Source organism: Syzygium oleosum, unplaced genomic scaffold (genome assembly GCF_021117445.2).
Source record: "Syzygium oleosum isolate NSW1041296 unplaced genomic scaffold, Sole_v2.1 Sole_v2.19, whole genome shotgun sequence".
Taxonomy (NCBI): domain Eukaryota; kingdom Viridiplantae; phylum Streptophyta; class Magnoliopsida; order Myrtales; family Myrtaceae; genus Syzygium; species Syzygium oleosum.
This window is the reverse complement of record NW_026607503.1, coordinates 1,263,964-1,288,768: the sequence shown is the minus strand read 5'-3', so window position 1 is coordinate 1,288,768 and position 24,805 is coordinate 1,263,964. Positions and strand designations below refer to the sequence as shown.

At 41.5% G+C, this 24,805-nt stretch overlaps 1 protein-coding gene, 4 non-coding genes and 2 pseudogenes across 10 annotated transcripts; 6 read left to right on the top strand and 1 right to left on the bottom strand.

Annotated features, from left to right (window-relative positions):
- Positions 1–1,851: 1,851 nt before the first annotated feature.
- Positions 1,852–6,593, top strand: LOC115670320 (sodium-dependent phosphate transport protein 1, chloroplastic). Of its 6 annotated transcripts, none has more exons than XM_056319965.1 (10): positions 1,853–2,337; positions 3,209–3,316; positions 3,471–3,626; positions 3,846–4,061; positions 4,163–4,372; positions 4,525–4,662; positions 4,943–5,063; positions 5,625–5,690; positions 5,920–6,004; positions 6,109–6,593. In XM_056319965.1, the coding sequence occupies exons 1-7, from the start codon at positions 1,981–1,983 to the stop codon at positions 5,021–5,023; spliced, it is 1,266 nt and encodes a 421-aa protein (XP_056175940.1). In that variant the 5' UTR covers positions 1,853–1,980; the 3' UTR covers positions 5,024–5,063; positions 5,625–5,690; positions 5,920–6,004; positions 6,109–6,593. The 6 variants fall into 6 exon arrangements, with proteins under 6 accessions (XP_056175943.1, XP_056175940.1, XP_056175942.1 ...); XM_056319967.1 differs by having other exon boundaries at positions 4,525–4,666; positions 4,940–5,063; XM_030591568.2 differs by having other exon boundaries at positions 1,854–2,337; positions 4,962–5,063.
- Positions 6,594–7,384: 791 nt separating this feature from the next.
- LOC115670230 (cytochrome P450 86A1-like) lies at positions 7,385–15,253 on the bottom strand (annotated as a pseudogene).
- On the top strand, positions 10,414–10,604 carry LOC130140560 (U2 spliceosomal RNA). Its single transcript, XR_008818535.1, has one exon. It is a non-coding gene; the product is annotated as a U2 spliceosomal RNA (small nuclear RNA).
- LOC115670568 (U5 spliceosomal RNA) lies at positions 14,215–14,331 on the top strand. Its single transcript, XR_004004513.1, has one exon. It is a non-coding gene; the product is annotated as a U5 spliceosomal RNA (small nuclear RNA).
- On the top strand, positions 15,177–15,372 carry LOC115670563 (U2 spliceosomal RNA). Its single transcript, XR_004004510.1, has one exon. It is a non-coding gene; the product is annotated as a U2 spliceosomal RNA (small nuclear RNA).
- Positions 15,373–18,351: 2,979 nt separating this feature from the next.
- Positions 18,352–18,464, top strand: LOC115670569 (U5 spliceosomal RNA). The gene has a single exon (XR_004004514.1). It is a non-coding gene; the product is annotated as a U5 spliceosomal RNA (small nuclear RNA).
- A 1,302-nt stretch (positions 18,465–19,766) lies between these two features.
- LOC115670579 (U2 spliceosomal RNA) lies at positions 19,767–19,919 on the top strand (annotated as a pseudogene).
- Positions 19,920–24,805: the final 4,886 nt, after the last annotated feature.

Below are 24,805 nucleotides of genomic sequence, written 5' to 3'. Positions count from 1 at the left end.
CGTATAATTCCCAAAATGTGGCCACTGAAATAATGAGAGATGTCAATGAGCTTTTGACATCTTTGATAGTATCCTAAGTATTAGGCTAGATAATGCCTGTGTGAACATCTCCCTTGTCTGGAGTCTGGTCTAATAACTAAATCTCGCATGCAATAGGATCCTCTTCCATGTATGGTACACTTGTGCATGCAAGAGAGTTTGCGCTAGTTTTACAATTATGTGGTAGCCATAAATGGGTGGGTTCAATACATGAGATTTTCCCCTACTCAGGCATCAAGAATTGGGGTCCTGCACTTGACATAGGGAAGGCAAGCTGAGAAAATTCCCTCCGGATGTAAGGAGGAGGTGGAATTCATTATACAAGATGTTGAAAAGAGCATTTGAGGAGATGGGTGTGCTACCCTATACTCCACCACTCGTCGTTGAAGTGCCGATCTCTCGCTATTGACGCCACAATAATAGGAGTTGCTAAAGTGTTTAGGGACTTCTTATAGGTTTTCAACAATGCAAAGGATGCCTTGAGCACAAGCAATTAACTGTCAAACAACTGAACCATTCCATTTCTAGACATGGCATTAGTTGAATAGGCGAACAAGGAGGGTGATCCCTTCTTCAACAAACAGTATTGGCCAAGAAGCCGAAATTTCTCAAATATTACAAGGATATTCCGTTGGTTTTTTTGTGTGTGCACTTTCTTAGATTCAAGGTTCAAGTTAGAGGAGTTCAAAACTTTCTTATTCCATATCACGAGAATTAGGGACTGGATGAGGGGGTCCAAATAAAGTAGATATTGGTGATAGAGTGGAATTGCCTCTGGAATATGTATGCTACACACGCTAGTTGATTTGTCACGAGTTCCTCCCCATGTACAGGGATGCCGCTCTCATCGAATAGTGCCCAAAAATTTGTATGGTCTCGATTTATTAAGAAGAAAGCCCCCCACAGACTTCTAATAGCTCTTGGTCTTCATCTACTAATGAATTAGAGAAATACTTGACAACAAACTACTCTAAGTACATTTAAAGAGTTGGCGAAGACAATGTTAACGTTTTTGAAATGATGGATTAGGAGAGTCGCTAATTTTTCAGTTCTTTCTTTCGATCATGGCTCGTGACTTACTGACCCCATTAGACTCTATGGCACCATCAGTCCACATTCAGTACTAGCCAACGGATCTTGCAAGACTATAGGTGCGGGATGTTTGGAAAAATTTAGGGTTGTGATAGGGTATGATTGATTTTTGCAAGAATTGACTTTAGCCAAACTTGCTCAACACGAACAAGAGGACTACATCGACACTATATCATCTAACTCATGATGAGAAACTCGGCGTCAAAGGCACTAAACTTATTAGACACTACTTTGGGTGTAATTTGTGTGTAATCGTGATTGGGGCACTTGTACTTTGTAATTTTACAATGGTAAAAAATTTAAATCCATACAAAACAAAATTCAAAAAATCATTCGCGCTTTCTAGCTTTTGCTTCTTGGCAGCTATCCGGCACCACCAGGTGTATTAGGATTATAAATTATAAATTTTTCATGATGAGCGTACCGAAAAACCTTCCCTGGATTGGCCAAAAAAAAATTCGAATTTGTTGCCTTATAATTGGAGATACTATTACATGTCAAATTTTTGGGAAGAAATAAAAAAAAACTCAGTACTTGTTGGTGGCCAATGACAAGCAATGATATCCCGGATGTTTCCCTGCAGCTCCAGGACAAAGCAAACGAAATCCTGTTTTTCCGTTAAAACTCTCGGGAGAGCTCAACCCCGCAATCCAATCCCCTCCCTCCATGCAACCTCCACGTGTCCTAACGTTAACCAGTTGCCATAAATATCCCACCCCTCTCTCCTTCCATGCCTCCCTCTCTTCCCCGCAAATCTGCAAAACCAGTCTCCACGAATACCATCAGTCACTCTCCACTCCCTCGCTCTATGTGAACTTGTGAAGCAGCTGCGAACCTTTCTTCATCGCCATGAACGCCAGAGCCTTCCTCTGCTCCTACTCCCCTCACCCTGACTCCCTCCTCAAGCAGAGGACTTCGCTCGGTCCGCCGCCGCCGCCGCCGAGGAAGTGCTTCGCGCCGGCGACGCGGTTCCGGTGCCAGGTCCGATTGATCTCGGGGGGACGATGCTACATGTTCCGGGTCTCGGCCCGAAACCCGGGCCTGAAGTCGGAGCAGTACGAAATCACGGACGTGCGAGAGTCGGCGAAGTTGGAGAGCGGCCAGGACGAGGACGGGGGTGTTGTTCCTTGGTGGGAAGAGTTCCCCAAGAGATGGGTCATCGTGGTCCTCTGTTTCTCGGCCTTCTTGCTCTGCAACATGGACCGAGTAAAGCCTCTGTCTCTCTTCTCTTTGCTCATCCATTACTCTGCTCCCCAGTATTGTGGCTATGGCTACACACAAGAATTTGCTTCCTCAATTTAAAATTGTACCCGTAGGCGGAAAATTATTCGTTTTAAGCTAATGAAAAAAGAACGAAAGAGATTTGATCAAAATGATGGGCATCATCATTCTTAGATGGTGCTATAGTTTGACTCGACCCTTCGAATCTTGTTTAGATGATGTGCCATTACCTGGGCGAAATTGAGAAAATCCCGGTTCCGTCAGATTTGTCTTCTATGGGAATTGTATGGCGTTGCTAAATTTGCTAAGTGATGTTACATTACAGAACATGTTTGACAAGTTTCTTTAAAGGCGGGTCTTTATTGTGGAGAGCATTGGTAGGTAGGTTTAGTCAAAGTTTCACTGCTTGTAGTATCTCCGTTCTATTAAAATGGAATAATCATACGGACGGTCAATGAACGCGAATTCTCCAAGAGTCCCGCGAAATTTTGAAGCTCTAAGGACGGTAGTTTTGATCTCTTTTGAAGACCTTCCTCGTATCTTAAGTTTCTCTTAATCTGATGGTCAGATCCATTGCTCTCGAGTTTTAGTTTTTGTTGTGTTATATTCTTCACCGCAGCTAAACACTTTGACCAGAATATATGCATCAACTTTATGACTGGAAGTTAGTAATTGGCCATGGGAATAGTTTTGCTACTTGTTTACTAGATGACATTTATATCTACCATACCGTTCTATGCAATTTCCATCCCAAACTTGAAATTTTCAGGTTTGGTCACATTCTAAGTATGTACATGTTATTCCAAGAAAACAGAGCTTTTTCAGTTACGACCTTTATACAGATTTACTTTGGCAGGTAAACATGAGTATTGCTATACTTCCCATGTCTGCAGAATACAACTGGAACCCAACTACCGTTGGTTTGATACAGTCTTCCTTTTTCTGGGGCTATCTCCTCACCCAGGTAAAAACACTTATTTGTTCAGTCAAAAACTACCGAGCTTTCGGTGGTTCCTTTTCTTCATTATATGCCTACAACAATTTTGATTATCTGAATGAGCCTGTTATCAAGAAACCAAGTGGTCCTTTCTTGCTCTGACTCCAGTCATCAATGACAGATTGCCGGCGGCATTTGGGCAGACACCATGGGTGGGAAACTTGTCTTGGGATTTGGGGTCGTTTGGTGGTCCATCGCAACAGCTCTCACTCCAGTTGCTGCTAAACTTGGGCTTCCTTTCCTACTTGTCGTCCGTGCCTTTATGGGAATTGGCGAGGTTAGCTCATTGTTCTACTTTATCTTTTTCGTTCTCCCTATGCTGGCAATAATAGATAAAAGCTGCATCTCACATTCGAAACTAAATTTGGTATTAGGCACATTTCTGTGTGTAGTTATATTGGATAAAAATAGTAATGATGTTTTTATGGTTAAAAACAATTTTCAATCATTATATCTCTGCTCGACATAACTTGGTTTTCCCCCCACATCTGTTCAGGGTGTTGCTATGCCTGCAATGAATAATATCTTGTCGAAATGGGTTCCTGTATCAGAGAGAAGTAGATCACTGGCACTGGTCTACAGTGGCATGTATCTAGGATCAGTCACTGGCTTCGCCTTTTCGCCGTTTTTGATACATCAGTTTGGCTGGCCATCAGTCTTCTATTCTTTCGGTTCTCTGGGAACAGTTTGGTTTGCAACGTGGCTAAATAAGGTGACTTCTATTGTCATTCTTTAAATTATGCTACTGGATGAGATCATATCTTTTGAGAGCTTTTATCACTGAAAATTTAATTTCGGGGCTTCTTGTTGCAGGCATACAGTTCACCTCTTGATGATCCTCAGCTGCGGCCTGAAGAGAAAAGGCTGATTTTAACCAACAGCGTTCCAAGAGAACCTGTGACTACGATACCATGGGGTTTAATATTGTCGAAACCACCTGTATGGGCCCTAATAGTGTGTCATTTCTGTCACAACTGGGGGACATTTATTCTTCTCACATGGATGCCGACATACTATAATCAAGTAAGCTTTTGACTCATCTCTTGACTTTCTTGCTCACTTGATAATTGATAATATTACTCATATGATAATTGGTCTACCAGTGGATTATCATGGACCATCTTTGTACAATAATTGACATGCTTCCATTTCATCTATCCCTAAAATAAAAACAGGTGCTAAAGTTCAATCTCACGGATTCGGGGCTTGTATGTGTATTACCTTGGCTTACTATGGCGTTTTCTGCTAATCTTGGAGGTTGGATTGCGGACACTCTTGTCAGCAGTGGCTTATCAGTGACTACAGTTCGCAAGGTACCTTGCTCTAACACTTTATGTCTTAGTATTAGGAGAGCAACAGCAGTTCGGGAAGATCATAATGAAAATAATAAGAATGAAAACTACTGAACATGTTTCTTGCAGATAAACTATGCTCGATCTTCAACTTACCACAACATTATACTTTGACTGGCTATTTCTTATAGTAAGAAGTCCTTTAATCAGTTGCATATCGTTTAGCTTAAGCTATGTTGTTACTAGCTTCTCTTGACTTCTTTCTTGTGCTTTGCAATCACGTATATTGATCCAGCACCAGCTTGCATCGTATCGTGCAGATCATGCAGACAATTGGATTTCTTGGACCTGCTTTTTTTCTTACCCAGTTGAGCCATGTTGACTCTCCTACAATGGCTGTTTTATGCATGGCCTGCAGTTAGGTTTGCCTCCATCTCATTGAATCTAGAATGTTCATGTGTCAATGTGTAATATAGAAGCAAAAGAGAAAAAATTATTTACATTCAAAACCTCACTTCACCCATCAGAAGGTTTTCTTCAGTCACTTCTAGTCACTTCTTCCTTTGACATTATGAATGCTTCTTAGATCCCTTTCATTTCTCTCTGAATGTCATGCAATTCGGATTAGTATATCTTTTGAATGATCAACTGTGGGATTCAGTACATTGCTAACATCACCCTTTTTTCTGATTAATTGCTAGTCAGAATGATCATCAAATTTGCAACTGTTATTTCATCCTTTCTCTAAAGGAAGAGAAGGCATCTAATCTCTTTCCTTCCATTGATTGGGACATTAGATTAGGCCAGTATGCTGGCATCTTGACTTCATTAAATCACTGGATGTAACCGACATTCATTGAAAAACTACAAATTGATCTAATCTGATAAGTTATATTTTAAACTGCCTGTCCAACTGTGATTTGATCTGCTTTCAAGCGACGAGACGTTTCCTTATACTAACCAGTTAGAAACTCTTTAAGCAGGGAACTGATGCATTCTCGCAATCTGGTTTGTACTCGAATCATCAGGACATTGCTCCCCGCTACTCCGTAAGTAGTATTTCTTCATAATTCATCTCTGTTAATTTCAGTAAAAGGGCACTCCACTTTGCAGCATTTGGAGATAAATCCTGATCTTGGCTAGGTCCAAACAGAAACATTGTTCGACTTCTTCTTCTGACCATCTCAGGGGCTACGCACCAAAGTCCAGTGTTACTAGCGTAACCATGTTGTTTTCATATTGTCCCATCTAACTACTTTCTTTGGATTCTCTTGACAGGGAGTACTGCTCGGTTTATCCAATACTGCTGGCGTTTTGGCCGGTGTTTTTGGGACAGCCACGACGGGCTACATCTTGCAACATGGTGTTTACCTCGTCCCTACTAATAATTTTAACTACTGAAAACATTAAAATTGTTCAGAAAATATTTCAGATTGCCTCATAGTTTTCTCCTTTCTCTGCTTGCAGGGAGTTGGGACGATGTTTTCAAGGTTTCAGTCGGGCTCTACTTAACCGGAACCGTTGTGTGGAACCTTTTTTCATCTGGCGAGAAGATTTTGGATTGATCGTCGGATATTTGATCATCAACCTGTGTCGTGCCACTCACCCTGCATCTGATCTGTAAAGAAAGGCTTGGATAAGGAACAAGAGAAACCGATAAGACCAGAAAAGAAGGGACAGTTGCGCGGTGGTTGGTACATATCTTTGCTGGAGTCTGAAGAAACTGGTAAAAAGCATTTAAGAGACCAAAACGATGGAGCCTGAAACCAGAACTTTACTAAAAATTGCTGGCTTACGTGCCTTGTCCTATTGGCTATTTGACCTTGACATGGCATTACACGGGTGGAGGAGGAAGAATCCAAATGAGATTATCTCAATGCAAACTTCACGAATTTAAGGTTGTATGTACGAACATCAATTTTGTATGTCAGTAAACGTATTTCATTGCAGAATGGTATTTGTCATATCTAATTCAATCTCTTCTTAATTAACTTATTCTCTCTGGAGTCTGGCCAATGGTCATGACAAACAAAGTGCAAAGGGGACCCTCAGGGGTCTTGAACTCACCTTGATAGTGGCCTTCTTGAAATTGGTAGAAGTGTTATCGTTTGGGGTGAAAAATCTTGTAAATTTCAACTCTCTACTATTGTTCTTATATGTATATTGTGTAAGCTTATGAAGGTTCTACTCATAAATTTTACTTTCTCTAGATACTTTGCTATAGTAATTTTGGGAATTCCAATAGACAGCTTATAACATTGGTTAAATTATTTTGGCATGTCAAGGATTGTACACAAATGTTTCTTTTAGTAATTACTTATTTGACTTTTTTTTATATTCGATAGGATGCCGCGCATATTACAAGCTAACACCTATGAATGTAAATTGATAATTCATATGTATATGAAGCGCGGTAAAAATACATAAAAGAGGTGATCACATCATATCCGTGAGTTTGTTCATACCAGATACTTCAAAATTTGATAATTTTCTTCCCTATCATTTCGTAATCTTATTTTTTTGAAGCTGCTTTTTGCTTATTTGCAACATGGTCCTCATGCCGGAGGTCCCATAAATACTTTTAAACTCTATTAGTTAGTTGTCGAAATACTTATATGATGTATTTATACTCAAAAAGTACATCTAAATATACGGAACACACGACATAGAAGGCAAAATCATCACAATGACAATCTTTTTATATTACAAGTATACTCTTGAATGAAATTTAAGCACTCCACGAACATGAAACGACGACGAATAACAATTACAGAACCGATAACAAATTTTCCTGGGTGTGTGTGCATGAATCGCCATGTGGACATGTAATAACCCTATACCGCAAAATCAGATTGAACGACCTTATTACGCCTTTACAAGTTCAAGCCACCACCGTGGCGAAGTCGTGAGTTCATCCACGCCTCCGAGGCTCTATGCCGAGGCGGCGAGCTTCTGGGCCGGGCCTACGAGGGCTTGCGGACTCAAGTAGACGCGAAGCCCATTCTTCATGAACATGGTGAGCGACATCTTCTGCTCCACCCGGTGGCCGGGGACCGGCGACAGCACGTAGCGGAGGAGCGCCGCCGATGATGCCACCGACTTCATCTGTAGGTAACCTAGGTCCTTCCCGAGGCAAGTCCTGGGCCCCGCGTTGAATGCCACGAACTTGTAGCCGTCCTTGGGCGGCTCAAACCGATCGCCCTCTGACGACAGCTACCTCTCCGGCTTGAACTCCAAGCAATCTTCGCCCCATATCGTCTTCATCCTCCCGACAAAATATATCAAGTACGTCACTATCGATCCGGCAGGCACATTACGTCACTATCGATCCGGCGGACACGAATGTGCCATCTGGCAAGACGTCGTCAGTAACCACGTACTTGAAATCTTCGGGCACAGAAAAATAAAGTCTCAGAGTCTCAGCCAGTGCGGCTTTCAAATATATCAATATGCAAGGAAAAAAAATTTATAGAAATTGTTCTACAAGATAGATTCGAAGAACTAAACTAATCACAACTGAGAAATTATACATAAGACTCGTGTTCTAGTGGGTGTAATATCTCTAGACATGAGAAGTGGGCCTAATCTCAATTTGAGATGATAGTTTTACCATGAAGATAGACTCATATTACATAAATGATGTCACCGATGGCATAAATAGAAAATGCAAGAGTCTTTTTTTTTTGTCAGTTAAAATGTATTTGTCTTATTTCTAAATACATCAAATCAATTTTCTAAAAAAATATATGAAATGACGTGACAGACTGTGAATGACTTCTTCGATGAGTAAATCGAATGTATTGAACATATAATAAAATGTCTATCACATTCATTATGTGCCATTGAATATATAATTCTTCGTACGCTTCGGTTATTCTTTTTTTTTTGTCATTGCCTGTGTTGGGTCTCATTTTTTATTTTGTATTATATAAGTCTATTCCATGAATTCATCATCTACCCGTCTGCCTCATCGAAGACCAGCGGGTCATCCACCCACTTCGCCGGGTCGTCACCGCGTGTCTCCCGGAGCACCGTCGTGATCTCCCGGATGATCTTCTCCTCCGCGTTGGGGTTGTTCATCACCAGCCAGAAGAACCAGCTGAGGGCGACTAAGGACGTGTCGCACCCGGCAAGGACGAAGTTGAGCGCAATGCGCTGGAGGACGGATATGGGGAACAGGTTCCCGTCCATGTCGCGCTTCTTCAGGAACCTCGACAGGAGATCATCGGACGGCATCTCCTTCCTCGTGTCGATGGCGTCATTCATGTAGTTCTCAATAGGGGTGATCGGTTCCAGGATGGGTAGAGGTCCGCACTAGAACTTGGAACCTACCTGTTATAACCTGGTTCTCAATTTTGGAACCCTGAACCTACCCTGTTTTCCTAAACCCTATTTTGGAACCTACCCTGTTTTCCGGTCCGGTTTCAGGGATCTACCCGATAACCTGTTTTTTTTTTCCTTTTTCTGGTTTCAGAAATTTGAAGCAAAATAAACAATCCACAAGCACTATCCAGCAATTGGCATGCTCCCACCAAACGCAGCTTGTTTTCTCTTTTCTCTCAAATGCAGCACAATCAGACCAACCAAACCTCCATGGATACCCTAGAGCTTACCCCCACCAAACGAACACACAGCTTGAACGATGGCCCAAAAGTCAAGAGAATACAGTCGCCCACCATCCCGAACACAACCCCCCACAAGCAAACAACAATCACCACAAAAACACAGCACCAAAACACATGAACAAGAACTCGAAAATCGCAAGAATTGTACTACTCACAAGGAGCATTCCCTTCTTTCCTCTCAAATGCAGCACAATCAAACCGAAAAACTTTACAAAGAGAATTATCAAAAAATTGTTTGAACCCCTAGTCCCTTTTCCCCCTCCATCCGAAAAATTTTACAACAAAAACCTCGTCACCTAACAAAAAGTACCAAAAAAAAATTCAATTGCGGACTCACCTTTGTCTCGATAGTTGCATCGGAGTCGGCCACAACAAGGCGAGAGGCGACGAGAGGGTTGCGTTCTTGCGAGCCGCGGCGACTAGAGGCAACGAGACGGGTTGCGGGGGCGAGACAGCGATCAGCGCGACGATGAGTTGGGTTGCGGCAATGAGCGGCCGCGGCGACAGGCGTGACGGCCGGCTGAGCGGCAGCGGCAGAGCAGCCGCGGAGACAAGCCAAGCCGCGGCGACGAGCCAAGCCGCGACGACGAGCTCTTGCGAAGCGGCGAGAAGGGCAAGAAGGAAGGAGAATCGCTCGTAAGGCGGAAGAGAGTCAAGACTCGAGGCGAGAAGTGAGAGGCGAGAAGTGAGTCTAATGTTAGGGTTTCTACTTTTTTTCGTAACTTAAAACCGATTCTAAAAATCGGTCCGGGTGGATTTTCACTTAGACTAGGAATCGGACCGATTTCAACCGGTTCCAAAAATATAGATCGGTTCCCGACCGGTTCAAACAGGAACCGGTTCTCGGACCTGTTTTCAAGGTGGGCCGGTTCGGTTCCCGGGTAAACCCGGTCCGGTTGCACACCCCAAGTTCTCAACGACCTTGAGGCTCCTCTGCAGCCTCTTCTCCGAACCGCCAACGAATTCTGTTTCGATCCTCTCGTATCTCAACTCTGCTGGAGGATCTCGTGAGTCTTCCAAGTCAGCTATGGTTCTTCTTCATTTTTTGCGAAAAGAAGCCATGAAAAGGAGTCCCACATGGGGAATTCGAAAAGAAACACGGACCAGAGCAGGGGACAAGAGTGGAGGCGAGGCGACATAGGAAAGCATACCTTTCTCGGCCTTTTGGCTAAGATCAAGTGTAGTATCTGTTCTTATCAGTTTAATATCTGATACGTGGCCATCCCGGTCCATATGATAAATGAATTTTTTAGGGAGAGGCCGCCACAGTAGCTTGCTACTGGGCCTCTCGAGCGTCGCTTGGGCGTTGCACTGCAGCCCTTGCCTGGCGCGCCCCACCCAATCCCAGTCAAAGCAAATTGGCTTCTCTAGTATTGTATGAGCCAGCTGGCATAATCACCTTTGTTTATTTTGCACTTTGTTTTGTTGATGCATGTATTTTGTTCGCTACTTAATAAGCGAGACGTTGCTTTTGTGCCGCATAACTACACCACAAAGCTTTCAGGTGTGGTCTGTCTGTCTCTCTCTCTCTCTGTTGGGTTGTAGCTGTAGGAGCAAAGCAATCATTATTGCTGAAGCAAGAGTCTAAAAAACAAGTCATCTGTCTGTGTTTCTCGGGTTTATTTGTGCTAGGTGGTTGGTTCTCTTCTATTACACAATGAGCTTAGGAGTCCTTTTATGATGGTGAATGTCCCCCAAATTCACGGCTCCTTTTCAAACCCACCCACGACAAAAACACCCTAAACCCCACCAGACGGAAATTTCCCTTGGATCCTACATTGGTTTTTGGAATTTCTTCCTTACTAAAACTACGATTTTTTTCGAAAGGATTTGAAATCGGTCGAGTGGTCTCGATGGTTTGTAATATTGCTTTAACCAGTAGCGGTTTAAGATGGTAAAAGTGGTAAGACTGGATAGAATCGTAAGATCATGCGGATTTTGATCTTTGTCTGTTGATAAAATTAGTCCCAAAGATAGAAAAAATGGACCAAATAATTGGGCTCACATGAAATTACGATTTTGAAAAATGAGTTCGGCGTCATATTTTCCCAAGCGGTACATGAGATGAAGGCAAATTTGGGACATTTGTATACGAGAGATTAATGAATTCGGACTTTGCTTTAAGATGGGCTCTGATAGATAGACTAGTTCAACCCATTTACCATCTTGGACCATTGGGAAATTTGATTGCTATTTCTGGGATGATATTGGTCCATAACACTATTCAAAGAAAGGAAAAATGGATGATAATAGTGTTACAACTTTCGACCGGTAATAACTTGATGTTATAATTTTTCAAGAGATCATTTAAGTGCAACAATTTGTAAAAATCAATCGTTTTCAAGTGACATCAGTTACTTGTGTAGTCGGAAAATCACATGTGACATTATTTTAGAATAAATCTAACGTAAGTCACCGAATATGTTAGCACTCAAGATATAGGTCAAATGACATTGTTGAGCTACATAAATTTGCCTGAAATTGAGGAATTAGGTTTAACTCGCTCCATAAACAAACCCTAAACCCAAAATTTTTCCCCAAATTGAGAAGCTATGTTTAATTTTCTTCCCAAAATATCCTAGACCCAAATTCCAATTTCAATGAGAACGGATTAATGAGTAGAGAGGCGCTCCATCTCATCTCAAGGCAGCCAACGCCCTGATGAACTGAACATAACCTTTATTAGAAGGTTCGACAATTAAATTAATGTCATATAGGACTTTCAAGTAAGGGCAATCACTGATGTAACTTGGTGGATGTTTTTAAAAGTTCGGGATAAGTATATTAGAAGTCTTAAAACTAGTCACAAAAGTACAATTGAATCATAAAACTTTTTTTTTGGTCAAAATCATCATAAAACTTTAAAAAAGTGCAAAACTTGTCAAATTGGTGCAATTAAGTCTTTATGTTAACTCCGTCAAATTTGGCTAAGAGAAAATGCTGACGTGGCTTTTTTTTAATAAATTTCTCTATCATATGTGGCACTGACGTGACTAAAATGACGTCGTTTTTGTCCACATCTAATTTTTTAATACAAATTTTATTTAAGTTAATATTAAAATATAAGCAAACTTTTAAAGAATACAAAAGAAGAAAAAAAAATTGAGGAAGACGCAGGCAAGGGCTTGCAGCCTTGCGGCCGCATCACTATCGCTAGGAAGGACCGAGATGATTTAAGATTTAGGGTTAATACCCGAAAAACCCTAAACCCAGTACATTTGTGACATATTTATCCCAAACTATTTTTTGACCATAAAAATCCTAAATCTAGTACACTTGTGACGATTTACCCTAAACTATTTTTTGACTATAAAAAACCTCAAAGCGGTACATCTGTGACAAATTTACAATTATTTTTTGACCACCAAAAAACCCAGCAAATTTTGTGACAATTTCTACCAGGAACTAATATTTTAATATTATTTTTATTTTGGAATTTTTTAGTTTTTCTTATCTTTTCTTTTCCTTTCCTTTTTTTTTCCTTTATTGTTAACCTCACGGTCGCGAGGTCGGCCCCGCCGGCGTGACGGCGAGGAGTCGACCTCGTCGACAAGCCAGGCGAGGTCGACCTTGCCCACCCCTCGCGAGGTTCGACCTTGCCGGTTGCGCGAGGTTGTCCTCGCCATCGGCCGGCCGAGCTTGGCCGCGCCGCAACTAGCGAGGTTAGCCTCGCCCGGGCGGTGAGTCGAACCTTGCCTGCGACGGCGAGGACGACCCCTCTCCGGGGGTGGGGCAAGGCCGACCTTGCCAATTGTCGGCGAGGTCGGCCTCGCCGCCCACCTCCAGTGAGTCGCCGGGCCGCGGCCGCCCGGAGGTTGAAGATAAAGGAAAAAAAGGAAAGGAAAAAGAAAAGAAAGAAAAACTAAAAAAATTCGAAAAATAAAAAATAATAATATTAAAATATTAGTTCGGAATAAAATTGTCATACAGTTTGGGGTTTTGGTGGTCAAAATAATTCGAGATAACTCATGTCACACATGTACTGGTTGGGGATTTTATGGTCAAAAAATAGTTTGAATAACTGCATGTAAGTATTAAGGACTTAGGTTTTTCGTGGTATTAACCCTAAGATTTAATTACACTTTTTGAAAGTTTTAGAACCTAATGGCAATAATAAGTTTTAAAACTTCTAGTGCACTCATCCCTAAAAGTTGTAACACTTAAGTGACCGCTTGAAAAGTTATGAAGTTATAATATCAAAGTGAGCGCGGTACAAAAGTTATGATACTATTAATATCATTTTCCCAAATATTTATTATCTCTATTCACATGTTTCAAAACTTTATTTTCTTTTCCTTTCTTAAAATACGCTTGGGTGCCTTCTTCCCTCGAGAGCCATAAGCCAACCTTCAGTGTATAGACATCTGCTTTGCCCTCCATGGAGAGTAGCAAAGGCGTGTAGAAATAATATGACGACAAATATGTCTTGACATACAATCCTTGATAGTAAGATCTCATCAAATCACTCACATGATCTAAGATCATGAACTTTAGGGATGGTCACGGGACTCGAAAAATCCTTGTCCTGAGGTGCCATGTTGAACGCGAAATTTTTTTTTTTATGAGAAATACCTCACTAGGCATCTGGCGGGGTAGGACAAGGCAGTATTAGTCCCACCCCTTTTGTATATTTTTAGAAAATTATACATTAATTACGAGCTGGCTATTATTATATCATATAACTTATCACTCATTTAATTTAAAATTCACGTAAAATAAAGAAAACATATGTTATTCAGTGAATAATACAAACACATTAATATAATGAGTAGTGTTATGTTTGCAATTCTTGAATAGAAATAAAAAAAAAAACACAAAAAGGATGAGAGGCAAGAACATGGGCCTCCCCTACTCATCTCATGGAACGTCCCACATAGGATGAAAGGCAAGAACAGGAGCAGCAAGGCCAGTCACAAAAGACGAGATCGTAGATTTGAGGAAATCACGCAGCCATGTGATGAGCACAGAGCGAACTATTCTTTCGCCTTTTACTAAAGAATACCGTGTGCTCGTCACTATCAGTGGCATACGCCTATTTTTGGAGGGGATTCCTCAACTGAGGGAGCTCCTAAAATTGTGTAAAAAAGATTTTTGAGTGTTTCCGATTCATGATGTCAATCTGTCTCCGCCCTGAGATACCAGTGTTTTATGGATTCAGTTCATGGAGTTTTCCCTTGCAGAAGAGTAGCAAACACCTGTAGCAATGTCGGGGCTCGGGGGAAGAGAAATATAATGTGACTATCTCCATATGTTCAGTAAAGAACCGAGACCGTGCCCTTGCAATCCTTGTAACTCTCAGGCTCAAAACCTGGAGTATTTTGCTTCAAACCAACATTATCACTGGATCAGTTCAAGCTTCAAAATGCATAACATATGGAGCCATTAAATGAACCAACTCCAGTTCAGTTTAATCGGCTTACTTATTCATATATAGAGTGGTATTTTATCTTCCCTTGGGCTCTCTTGCATAATTAATCTAACAACGAAAGAGGAGGAGTAATAGGACCATGGATTCTTGCTTCAGACCAAGCCCTTGCGTTACTAGTTTCCGAGTTTTCCCTCTGTTCTCTGCCTCATCGTAAGTAAATGGACTGGTGTTCCATCGCCCACCAACAGACAACGCACAGATCGATTTCTTTTCTAAGCCGAGTGACTCCAAAATCTTTCTTATAGGGATTGGATTCGAACTCTGTACCAAAATCAGTATGCTGCCATCTCCGAACCGACATGTTCTGTTTCAATCCTCTCTTATCTCAACTCCACTGGAGGTTTTCACGAGTCTTCTAAGTCCGCTCTGGTTCTTCTTTTTTGCGAAGAGAAGCTATGGAAAAGAGTCCCACATAGGGAATTCGAAAAGAATCACAGACCAGAGCAGGGGACAAAAGAGTAGGCGAGGCAACAGTGCAAAGCATACCTTTCTCGGCCTTTTGGCTAAGATCAAGTGTAGTATCTGTTCTTATCAGTTTAATATCTGATACGTGGGCCATCGGTTCACATGATATTAAATTAATTTTTAAAGGGGAAGAGGCCGCCACAGTAGCTTGCTATTGGGCCTCTTGAGCGTCGCTCGGGCGTTGCACTACAGCCCTTGCCTGGCGCACCCCACCCAAGACCAGTCTAGATAAATTTGCTTCTCGAGTATTGTATTAGCCTCTATCATAATCACTTCTGTTTATTTTGCACTTTGTTTTGTTGATACTTTGCTTTGTGTCTGCATAACTAGACCGCAATGCTTTCGTGTGTGTGGTCTCTGACTCTCTGTTTCTCTTTCTCGGTGAAAAACTATTGGGTTGTACCTGTAGAAGCCGAGCAAACATCATCGCTGAAGCGAAGAATCCAAAAGACGCCGGTGATCTGTCAGTGTTTCTCGGGTTTATTTGTGCTAAAGTGGTTCTGTTCTATTATACACTGAGCATCGGAGTCTTTTTATAATGGTGAATGTCCCACAAATTCACGGCTCCTTTTCAAACCCGCCCACCACAAAAACAAACTAACCCAACCCTACGAAAATTTCCCGAAGATCCTAAATTGGTTTTTGGATGCCCCTTATTAAAACTACGATTTTATTTTGTAAGGTTCCGAAAGGGTTGAATGGTCTCAATGGTTTCTAAAATTGCTTTAAGCAATCGCGGTTTGGGATGATAAAATTGTTTAGACTAGATAGCATCGTAAAATCGTGCAGATTTTGGTCTTCGTCCATATTGGACCCAATAACTCGGGCTCACATGAAATAGCGATATCGAAAAATGAGTTTGACATCGTATTTGCCCAAGCACTACATGAGATGTGAGTCAGATTTGGGCTTTTGTATACAAGCAATTGAGGAACAAATTCGGACTTTGCTTTAAGATGGGCTCCGATAGATAGGCTAGTTCAACCCATTTACCATCTCGGACCACTGGGAAATTTGGTCGCCCTCCTAAGATGAGAAATGCCCTTAACACTGTTCAAAAACGGAGAAATGGACAATAAAATTAGATAACTTTCGTAAGAAGCTCACTTTGATATTATAGCCTTTTAAGCGATCATTTAAGTGGAACAATTTCTATAATCAATCATTTTCAAGTGACATTGGCCATTTGTGTGGTTCGTGACTTGCTGGAGATGTCAACAATCTAGACATAGATCAGGTTGGGAGTGTACAGCAGAAATCCGATACCTTTAGCCCAAGTCCAAGCCCCAGTCAACATCAAATTTAATATATAAGATATATATTAACTGCTTTAAACCACACTAATTTTCTAATGTGAGGTTTCTCTAATACAAGTTAGGTCTGGCTCCCCTTGATTCGGCTATTATCCCACCTTCATCTTTAATCTCTTTCTTTGGATCGGACCGAATCATGAAAGCTGTCATCGAGCTCGTGCTACGACGCCACTACGCCCACCGTCCGGAAACCGCATTGGTCATCAGATTCTTTCCTTGACATATTCACTAAACACCGAAAACAGAGTGCAGGCCCATCAGTCTACCATTGACTCCAAAACCATTTGTTAGGGAGTGCGTAGCAGAAGTCCGATACCTTTACTTGGGGAGATCGCCAAGAAGAAGCCTGAGTCCAAGCCCATCAACATATCGAGTTGAACCCACTTCACTCAAAAGTTTAAACCAATAAGTAATGAACCAACTATGATATTTTAACTGCTCCACACCACACCAATTCCCCGACATGGGACTTATCTAACACAACTTACACATGTATCTTAACAGATCACATGACATCGTTTGGCAACATAAATTTGCTCGAAATTGAGAAATTAAGTTCAACTTGCTCCATAAACCAAACCCTAAACCCAAAATCTTTCCCCAAAATGAAAAATTATGTTTAATTTTCTTCCCAAAAAATCCTAGCCCCATATTCCTAGTCTCATCCCGCGGCAGCCAACGTGTTCATGAAATTGAAAATGAGCTTCATTGCAAGGTTCGACATCGACACTGGTTGTGGAGGGAGGAATGATGGGTGCCGAGGACTTAGAGAGAGAGAGAGAGAGAGAGAGAGTTCAAATGCTGATGATGGTGTCGGCCGAAGGAGGAGGGCAGCCGGTGTAATGTCCAAAGTGAACCGTTGATTTTGTTTTACAATTAATATGAGGGGCTAGGTTTTTGATTGCAACATAATTTAGTCTCAAATTCTCTAATCGCGGGCAAAAAAGAGCTTAAATGACGTCGTTTTAAAACATTTCCACTATCATCATCTCTCTGGTGAGTCATGTTGCACGATGATATATTATATTAACGTCATGTAGGATTTTCAAGCAAGAGCAATCGATGATTTTACCTAACGTTTTTAAAAGTTATGACAGTTGAATGATCGCTTGAAAAGTTATGACATCAAAATGAGCGTTGTATAAAAGTTATAACACTACTAATGTTATTTTCATGAACATTTATTATCTATCTTCACGCAATTTAGACTTTACTTGCTTTTCTTTTCTTAAGACACGCCTAGGCGCAGGCCTTTTCCCATGTGGGTCATAAGCCAACCTTCAATGTATAGTCATCAGCTTAGCCACTCCATAGAGAGTAGCAAAGGCATGTATAAATAATTTGCGACCGAAACAATGTCTTAAATATAATCCTTGATCGTAAGATCTCATCAAATCACTCGCATGTTCTCTAATCATAAACTTTAGGTGTGGGCATGGGACTCGAAAAATCCGTATCCTGTGGTACCTCTTTGTGAATGAGGCAAAACTTTCTCCATGAAAAATGCCTCCCATTTGGATGGGCGGGACTGGGCCGGTATTAGTCATGCCCCTTTTCTATTTTTTTAGAAGATTATATATTAATTACAAGTAACACATGAAAAATCGTGATTATTATATCATAAAACTTGTTCAATTTATCACCCACATAATTGAAACTTAAAGTAAAATAAAAAAAAATCTGTTATTCACAAATACATTAATATAAATAAGTAGTGTTACGTTTGCAATTCTTTAATAGTTATAAAGAACAAATTAATGAACCTAAAAGAGCCTCCACTAATTCTTCTTACGGAACGTCCCACATGGGATGCAAGGCAAGAACATGGGCAACAAGGCCAACGACAAAAGACGAGGTCGTAGAATTGGACGAATCACGCAGCCATGTGATGAGCACAGAGCGAACTATTCTTTCGCCTTTTACTAAAGAATACCGTGTGCTCGTTGCAATTAGTGGCATACGCCTATTTTTGGAGGGGCTTCCTTGAGCGAGGGAGCTCCTAAAATTGAGTTCAAATGATTCCATAGCCATTTCCGACATAACCATTTCCGATGCCTTTGAACCTCCTAAAATTGAGTTCAAATGATTCCGTAGCCATTTCCGATGCCGTTGAAAATGTAATGTCAAGCATAGAGATTCTCTCAAAACTATCGTCCATCTCTTGGGAAGGGAAGGTATATTTTGATGTCTAATGTCCAAAGCGAACCGGCGTGGATTCGGAAAGGTTGTAGTGACCGTATCCTTTCCGTTTGAATTCTGAATGAGGCATATTGAACTAGCTGAACTTAGCTATGCAAATGATTCAACCCTAAGATACCAGCATGCCGGTAAGTTCATTCCAAGTTTTTGGGTTGTGGATTCGGTTCCTTAAGTACACTGCCCTGCTGTTGAATTAGTCTCAAGTCTTAACCATTGTTCAAGCGATCTCGTTCGACCAAATGATATACCCTCTTGACTAGCAAGGCATATGTGAAGTCGAATTGTAAGAGTTTGAAAGCCCAGAGAACCTATTTATGGAGTTTATCCTTGCTGACAAGTAGCCAACACCTTGGCAATGTTGGGCTCAGAGGAATAGAAATATCTGGCTATCTCCATATGTTCTTTCGACTTTCACTAAAGAACCGCGATTCTGCGCTCGCAATCCTTGTAGCTCTCGGGCTCGAAAACTGGACTAGTAGCTTCAAACCAATGTTATCAATGGACCAGTTCTGGCTTCAAAATGCAGAACATATGGACCAATTGCATCTTACAACTGCTGTCCTAATTAGAAATTAATGAACAACTCCGGTTCAGTTTAACCGGCTTACTTATTCATATATATAGAGGAATATTTTATCATCTCTTGGACTCTCTCGCATGGGCAACAACGAAAGAGCAGGAGTAATAGGACCATGGATTCTTGCTTCACACAAAGCCTTGCATTTCTAGTTTCCGAGTTTTCGCTGGTTCTCTGCCTCGTCATAAATGGATTAGTTTTCAATCACCACCAACAGACAACACACAGGTCGATTGTGTTTCTAAGTCAAGTGACTGCAAAAGCTTTCTCGCGAGGGTTGGATTCGAACTCTGAACCAAAATCAGCATGCTGCCATATCCGAACCGCCGGCGTGTTCTGTTTCAATCGTCTCTCGTCTCAAATCCGCTGGACGTTTTCACGAGTCTTCCAAGTCTGCTATTGTTCTTTCTTCTTTTTTGCAAAAGGAACAGCGAAAAGGAGTCCCACACGGGGAATGCGAAACGCATCACGGACCAGAGCAGGGGACAAAACAGGAGGCCAGGCAACAGAGGAAAAGCATACCTTTCTCGGCCTTTTGGCTAAGATCAAGTGTAGTATCTGTTCTTATCAGTTTAATATCTGATACATGGGCCATGTGATATTAAATTAATTTTTCTAGGGGGAGAGGCCGCCACTACTGCCCTTGCTTGGCGCACCCCGCCAAACCCAAGTCGAACTTGTGTTTGTTTCGCATTTTGTTTGGGTGGAACATGTGTTTTGTTTGCTTATACTTAATACGCGAGGACGATTCTTCTTGTTGCGTAACTAGACCAAGAACAGACTCCGGTGACGAAGAACGCTCTAGAGATGGGTTGAGAAACAAAGCTCTAGTGATGGGTCGAAGATAGAAACCTCGCCCTTGTGTTTGGCTTAAATCAGCAAATCTGGAGTTCAGAATTGGGCGCCTTGGATCCTCAATGCAAGAACCAGGAGCAAACAATGCGTTTGATCGGAGGAAATCTCCTCTAAACTAATTTCAAGGCTTGAAGATGCACAAGGCTTGTGCAAGAACATCAAAACATTCCAATCCTTTGTTTCCTGTCACAGCTTGTTGGGTCTTCCCTGGACTTCTGCCTCAAAACATTTGATCCACCATGACACAACCCACTGTTGAGATACACGTATAAGTTGCATTAGAGAAATCCCACATTGGATAATTGATGTGGTGTTGAGCAATTAATATATCTTAGTTGGCCCATAACTCATTAGCTTAAGCTTTTGAGTGAAAGTGGGTCCAACTGGATATGTTGACGGGCTTGGACATGAACTCCCTCTTGGTGATCTCACTATGTGAAGGTATCGGGCTTCTGCTGCGCGTGGGCATTCAATCTGTTCGGGTGTTTAGTGAATATCTCAACAAGGAAATCTCATGATCGATGCTTGTTTTAGTGAATATCTCAACAAAGAAATCTCATTATCAACGCTTACACGTGTCAGTTGAGATGCTTGTTCAGTGAATAACGCTTACACGTGTCAGTTGTGTTAGAAAAGTCCCACAATTGATGTGGTGTTGAGCAGTTAATATATCATAATTGACCCATAATTCATTAGCTAAGCTTTTGAGTGAAGGTGGGTCCAACTGAATATGTTGACCAGCTCGGACTTGAACTTCCTCTTGGCGATCTCTCCATATGAAGGTATCGAATTTTCGCATTCTCAACAAATGGTATCAGAGTGAAAACTATGACACAATGACACAGATGTGAAGCAACTAGAAACCTCGACATTGTTTTCTCCATGCTCACGACAGAAAGCGAAAGCCATGTGCTTCAAGCAAGCCATTCTTTAAGCTTGAACTAGCGAAGCAGATGCCAATCAAGACAGCTGTTAAAGTCGCAAAAAAGCAATCAAAATCTCTCTCCGTCTCTCCAAAATATGTGCCCATATGCAAACGGTGCCTTCAGTCTCCTTTACCATCGTGTCGACGGAGCTTGATGCCATTTGAGCGCCATGCTGATGCGAGCTCAAAACCATCAATTTCAGAGAAAAGCTAATATTGGAATTTACTTAGACCTGCATAAAAGTTGAAGTGGATGATGGTTGAGATGATGTTCATACCTAAAGTACCAAATTTTCTTGAGGACCGGGATGTGTCAAGCCCATGGGCCCTAATGGATCGGCCTAGGCCCGTCAATTTTTTTTATGAAGGGCCAATTCAATGGTTGGGGCCCATGTAATGCCAGATGGTCCCAACCATCAAAAAATTTTCGGGCTAAATTCAGTCATTGGTCAGTGACTCAAATCGGTCCAATGGCCCACTAGTTTTTAGGTCGGCCAAGTTACAAGTTTTGTAATTCGTCAAAAGCACTTTCTATGGATTGTAAGTTTCCTTAAAACGGAGTTCGGTAGAGAAAATTTTGGCGCGAACAAATTCAGCCTCGAAATTATTGTTCGCAATCTATCCAGCACAAACGGTCAACTTGAAATTTTCGTTTTGGACAAACCGTAAGCTCAAATTAAGATTCGTAAAATATTATAGTTTCACAACACCATAAACTATCATGCACACACACGCAGCCTGATAACCCCTAATTTGATGCAACAAAACAGATTGACATAACTTCAAATTTTAAGCCCCAACTTCGACGATTCTTCCGATTGACAAATAATAGGTTCGAATACTTATCCGGCGACACAAATCAGACTTGAATCGGCTTGTCGAGGTGTCCGAATCGTGAATGCGCGAAGATTTTCTCTTTTTCCCCTTTTTCCCTCTCCTGAACGACCTCCTCTTCTTGTGGTTTGTTTTGTCGCTGCTTCACATGCAGACATAAATCCGTTGAAGGAAGAAAAGGAATATGAGCTGGGCTGAGGGCTTTGCCTTAAAAGAAATGAGCTGGCCGAGGCCCATATATTACAATGGCTAGTTGTTGGGCCAAAAAAAGCAATACACTTAATCAATGTTTATTTGGCCCTCTATAAATTAGCCCTTTCTCCTCTCAATTTTCACCGTTCCTCAATTTCCAGTCGCACATCACTTACGAATGTTCTTGCTCTCTAACATTGTTTTTCAATTTCATTTATTTCTTTTCTCATTGTAACAATTAAGTCGCATTCTGAATATCGCAAGAACAACAACAACAATAATAACGATGTCCAATCATCCTAACCCATTCCAGACTTCGCCAATGGCTATGGGACTTGTTTAATGTGCTCCGTAACATGTACTTCCCATATACACCAATTCAACGACAACGGAGACTACTACATGACAATTGGGAGAAATTGTAGGGCCAAACGTCAAAAATTGGTCCCACCAAGACGCTTCCCAGACGACACCCCTACCTTCGAAGAAAACCCCGGAGCAATTGCAGCACAGGCTTCACGAAGAAGAACGTTCGGTGTCTGGAGGACAATTCAGCTGAAGATCAATGTCAATGGTGTCAAGACGGCCATCTACACTAGATGTGGCGGCAAAGTTTTCGATGATTTGTCAAATGGGACGGCCACTTGAGGAGGCACCCTTGCCAACATGAGGAAGAGATGTCTAGGGCTAGAGGGAGTTTTTCAAATATAATGCCGCGTATCGGAAACCCGTTCAAGTGCGACAATGTGAGGAATCAACGGGAACTTGCATTATTATTGTCTTGTCGTGATCAACCTTTTTCGGACGTCAAAGATCCACACTGCGTCCACTACAAGCATATAGCTCTACAACCTTGGTTCGAGCCCGTTCCGCGTACGACAAACACCAGAAACTGCAATTCGTTATACAAAGAGAGAATGGTAGAGGTACTGCATCTACTGACGCCAGGTAACATTAGAGTCTTTTTAACTTTTGATTTATAGAGTACCCCAATGAATTACACTTACTATGTTGTCAATGACCATTAGGTTGACGATGAATGGAAATTACGTCACAAAGCTCTTAGGTTTGAGAAGTTAATATTCCCGTATAATTCCCAAAACATGGCCATCGAAATAACGAGAGATGTCAATGAGTTTGACATCTCTGGCAATATCGTAAGTATCAGGCTAGACAATGCTAGTGTGAACATCTCCCTTGTATGGAGCCTGGTCTAATAGCTAAATCTCGCATGCAATGGGATCCTCTTCCATGTACGGTGGTGTGTACCACTATATTGACTTGTGCGTGCAAGACAGTCTTCGCTAGTTTTACAATTCCGTGGTAACTATAAAGGGGTGGGTTCAATACATGAGATTTACCCCCACTCAGGCATCAGGAATTGGGGTCCTACATCTGACATAGGGAAGGTAAGCTTGAAAATTTCCTCTGGATGTAGCAAGAACGAGGTGGAATTCAACGTGCAAGATGTTGAATAGAGCATGTGAGGAGATGGGTGTGCTGACCCTATACTCCACAACTCATTGTGGAAGTGCCGATCTCTCGCTGTTGACACCACAATATTGGAGGGTTGGTAAAGTCTTTAGGGACTTTTTATAGGTTTTCAACAGTGCAAAGGGTGCTTTGAGCACCAGCAATTAACTATCAAACAACCGAACCCTTCCATTTCTATACATGGCATTAGTTGAATGGGCAAACAAGGAGGGTGATCCCTTCTTCAACAAACAGTATTGGCCATGAAGCCAAAATTTCTCAAATATTACGAGGATATTATGTTGGTTTTTTTGGTGTCCACTCTCTTCGATTGTTCAAGTTGGAGGGATTCAAAACTTTCTTATTCCATATTACGAGAATTACGGACTGGATGAGGAGGTCCATATAATAGAGAGGAATTGACTCTGGAATATGTATGCTACACGCGCCAACTGATTTGTCACAACGAGTTCCACCCCACGGACAGAGGTGCCGCCTTCATCGAATAGTGCCCAAAAATTTTTATGGTCTCGGTTTATTTAGAAGAAGATCCCCACAGACTTCTGCTAGCTCTTTATATTCATCTATTGATCATTTGGAGATATTATTGACAACAAACTACATTAAGTATATTGAAAGAGTTGGTGAAGGCAGTATCAACGTTTTAAAATGGTGGATTAGGAGAGTCGCTAGTTTTCCGGTTCTTTCTTTCCTTCATAGCTCGTGACTTACTGATCTCATTGGAGTCTATGTCACCATCATTCCACATTCAATACTAGCCAACGGATCTTGGAAAACTATAAGTGTAGCATGTCTGCAAAAAATTTAGGATTGTGGTAGGGTATGATTAGTTTTTGCAAGAATTGACTTTAGCCAAACTTGAACACGAACTAGAGGACTACGCTAACACCATATCATCTGAATCATGGTGACGAACATGGCGTCAAAGGCACCGAACTTATTAGACACTACTTTGGGTGTAATTTGTGTGTAATCGTGATTAGGGCACTTGTGCTTGTAATTTTGTAATGGTAAGAATTTGAATCCATACGGAACAAAATTCAAAAAATCATTTCTCTTTTGCTCTTTTTAATCATATTAGATCTCTCTTATAATTTAAAGTAAAGAGTGACCGGATATCTGGAGTTACAAAAGCATGCATGTGCACATATCGTGTTTTCTAGCTTATCCTTATTGGCAGCTATTCGGCACTAAATGTATTAGGATTAGAACTTTTTCATGATGAGTGTAAGGAAAAACCTTCCTTGGATTTGCCAA

Excerpts from the sequence above, each read along its gene's own strand:
- LOC115670320 (XM_056319964.1), top strand. The coding sequence starts at position 1,981 with ATGAACGCCAGAGCCTTCCTCTGCTCCTACTCCCCTCACCCTGACTCC. Across the intron at positions 3,627-3,845 it reads CCTTTATGGGAATTGGCGAG|GGTGTTGCTATGCCTGCAAT; the intron begins GTTAGCTCATTG and ends ACATCTGTTCAG. Across the intron at positions 4,062-4,162 it reads TTGCAACGTGGCTAAATAAG|GCATACAGTTCACCTCTTGA; the intron begins GTGACTTCTATT and ends TTCTTGTTGCAG.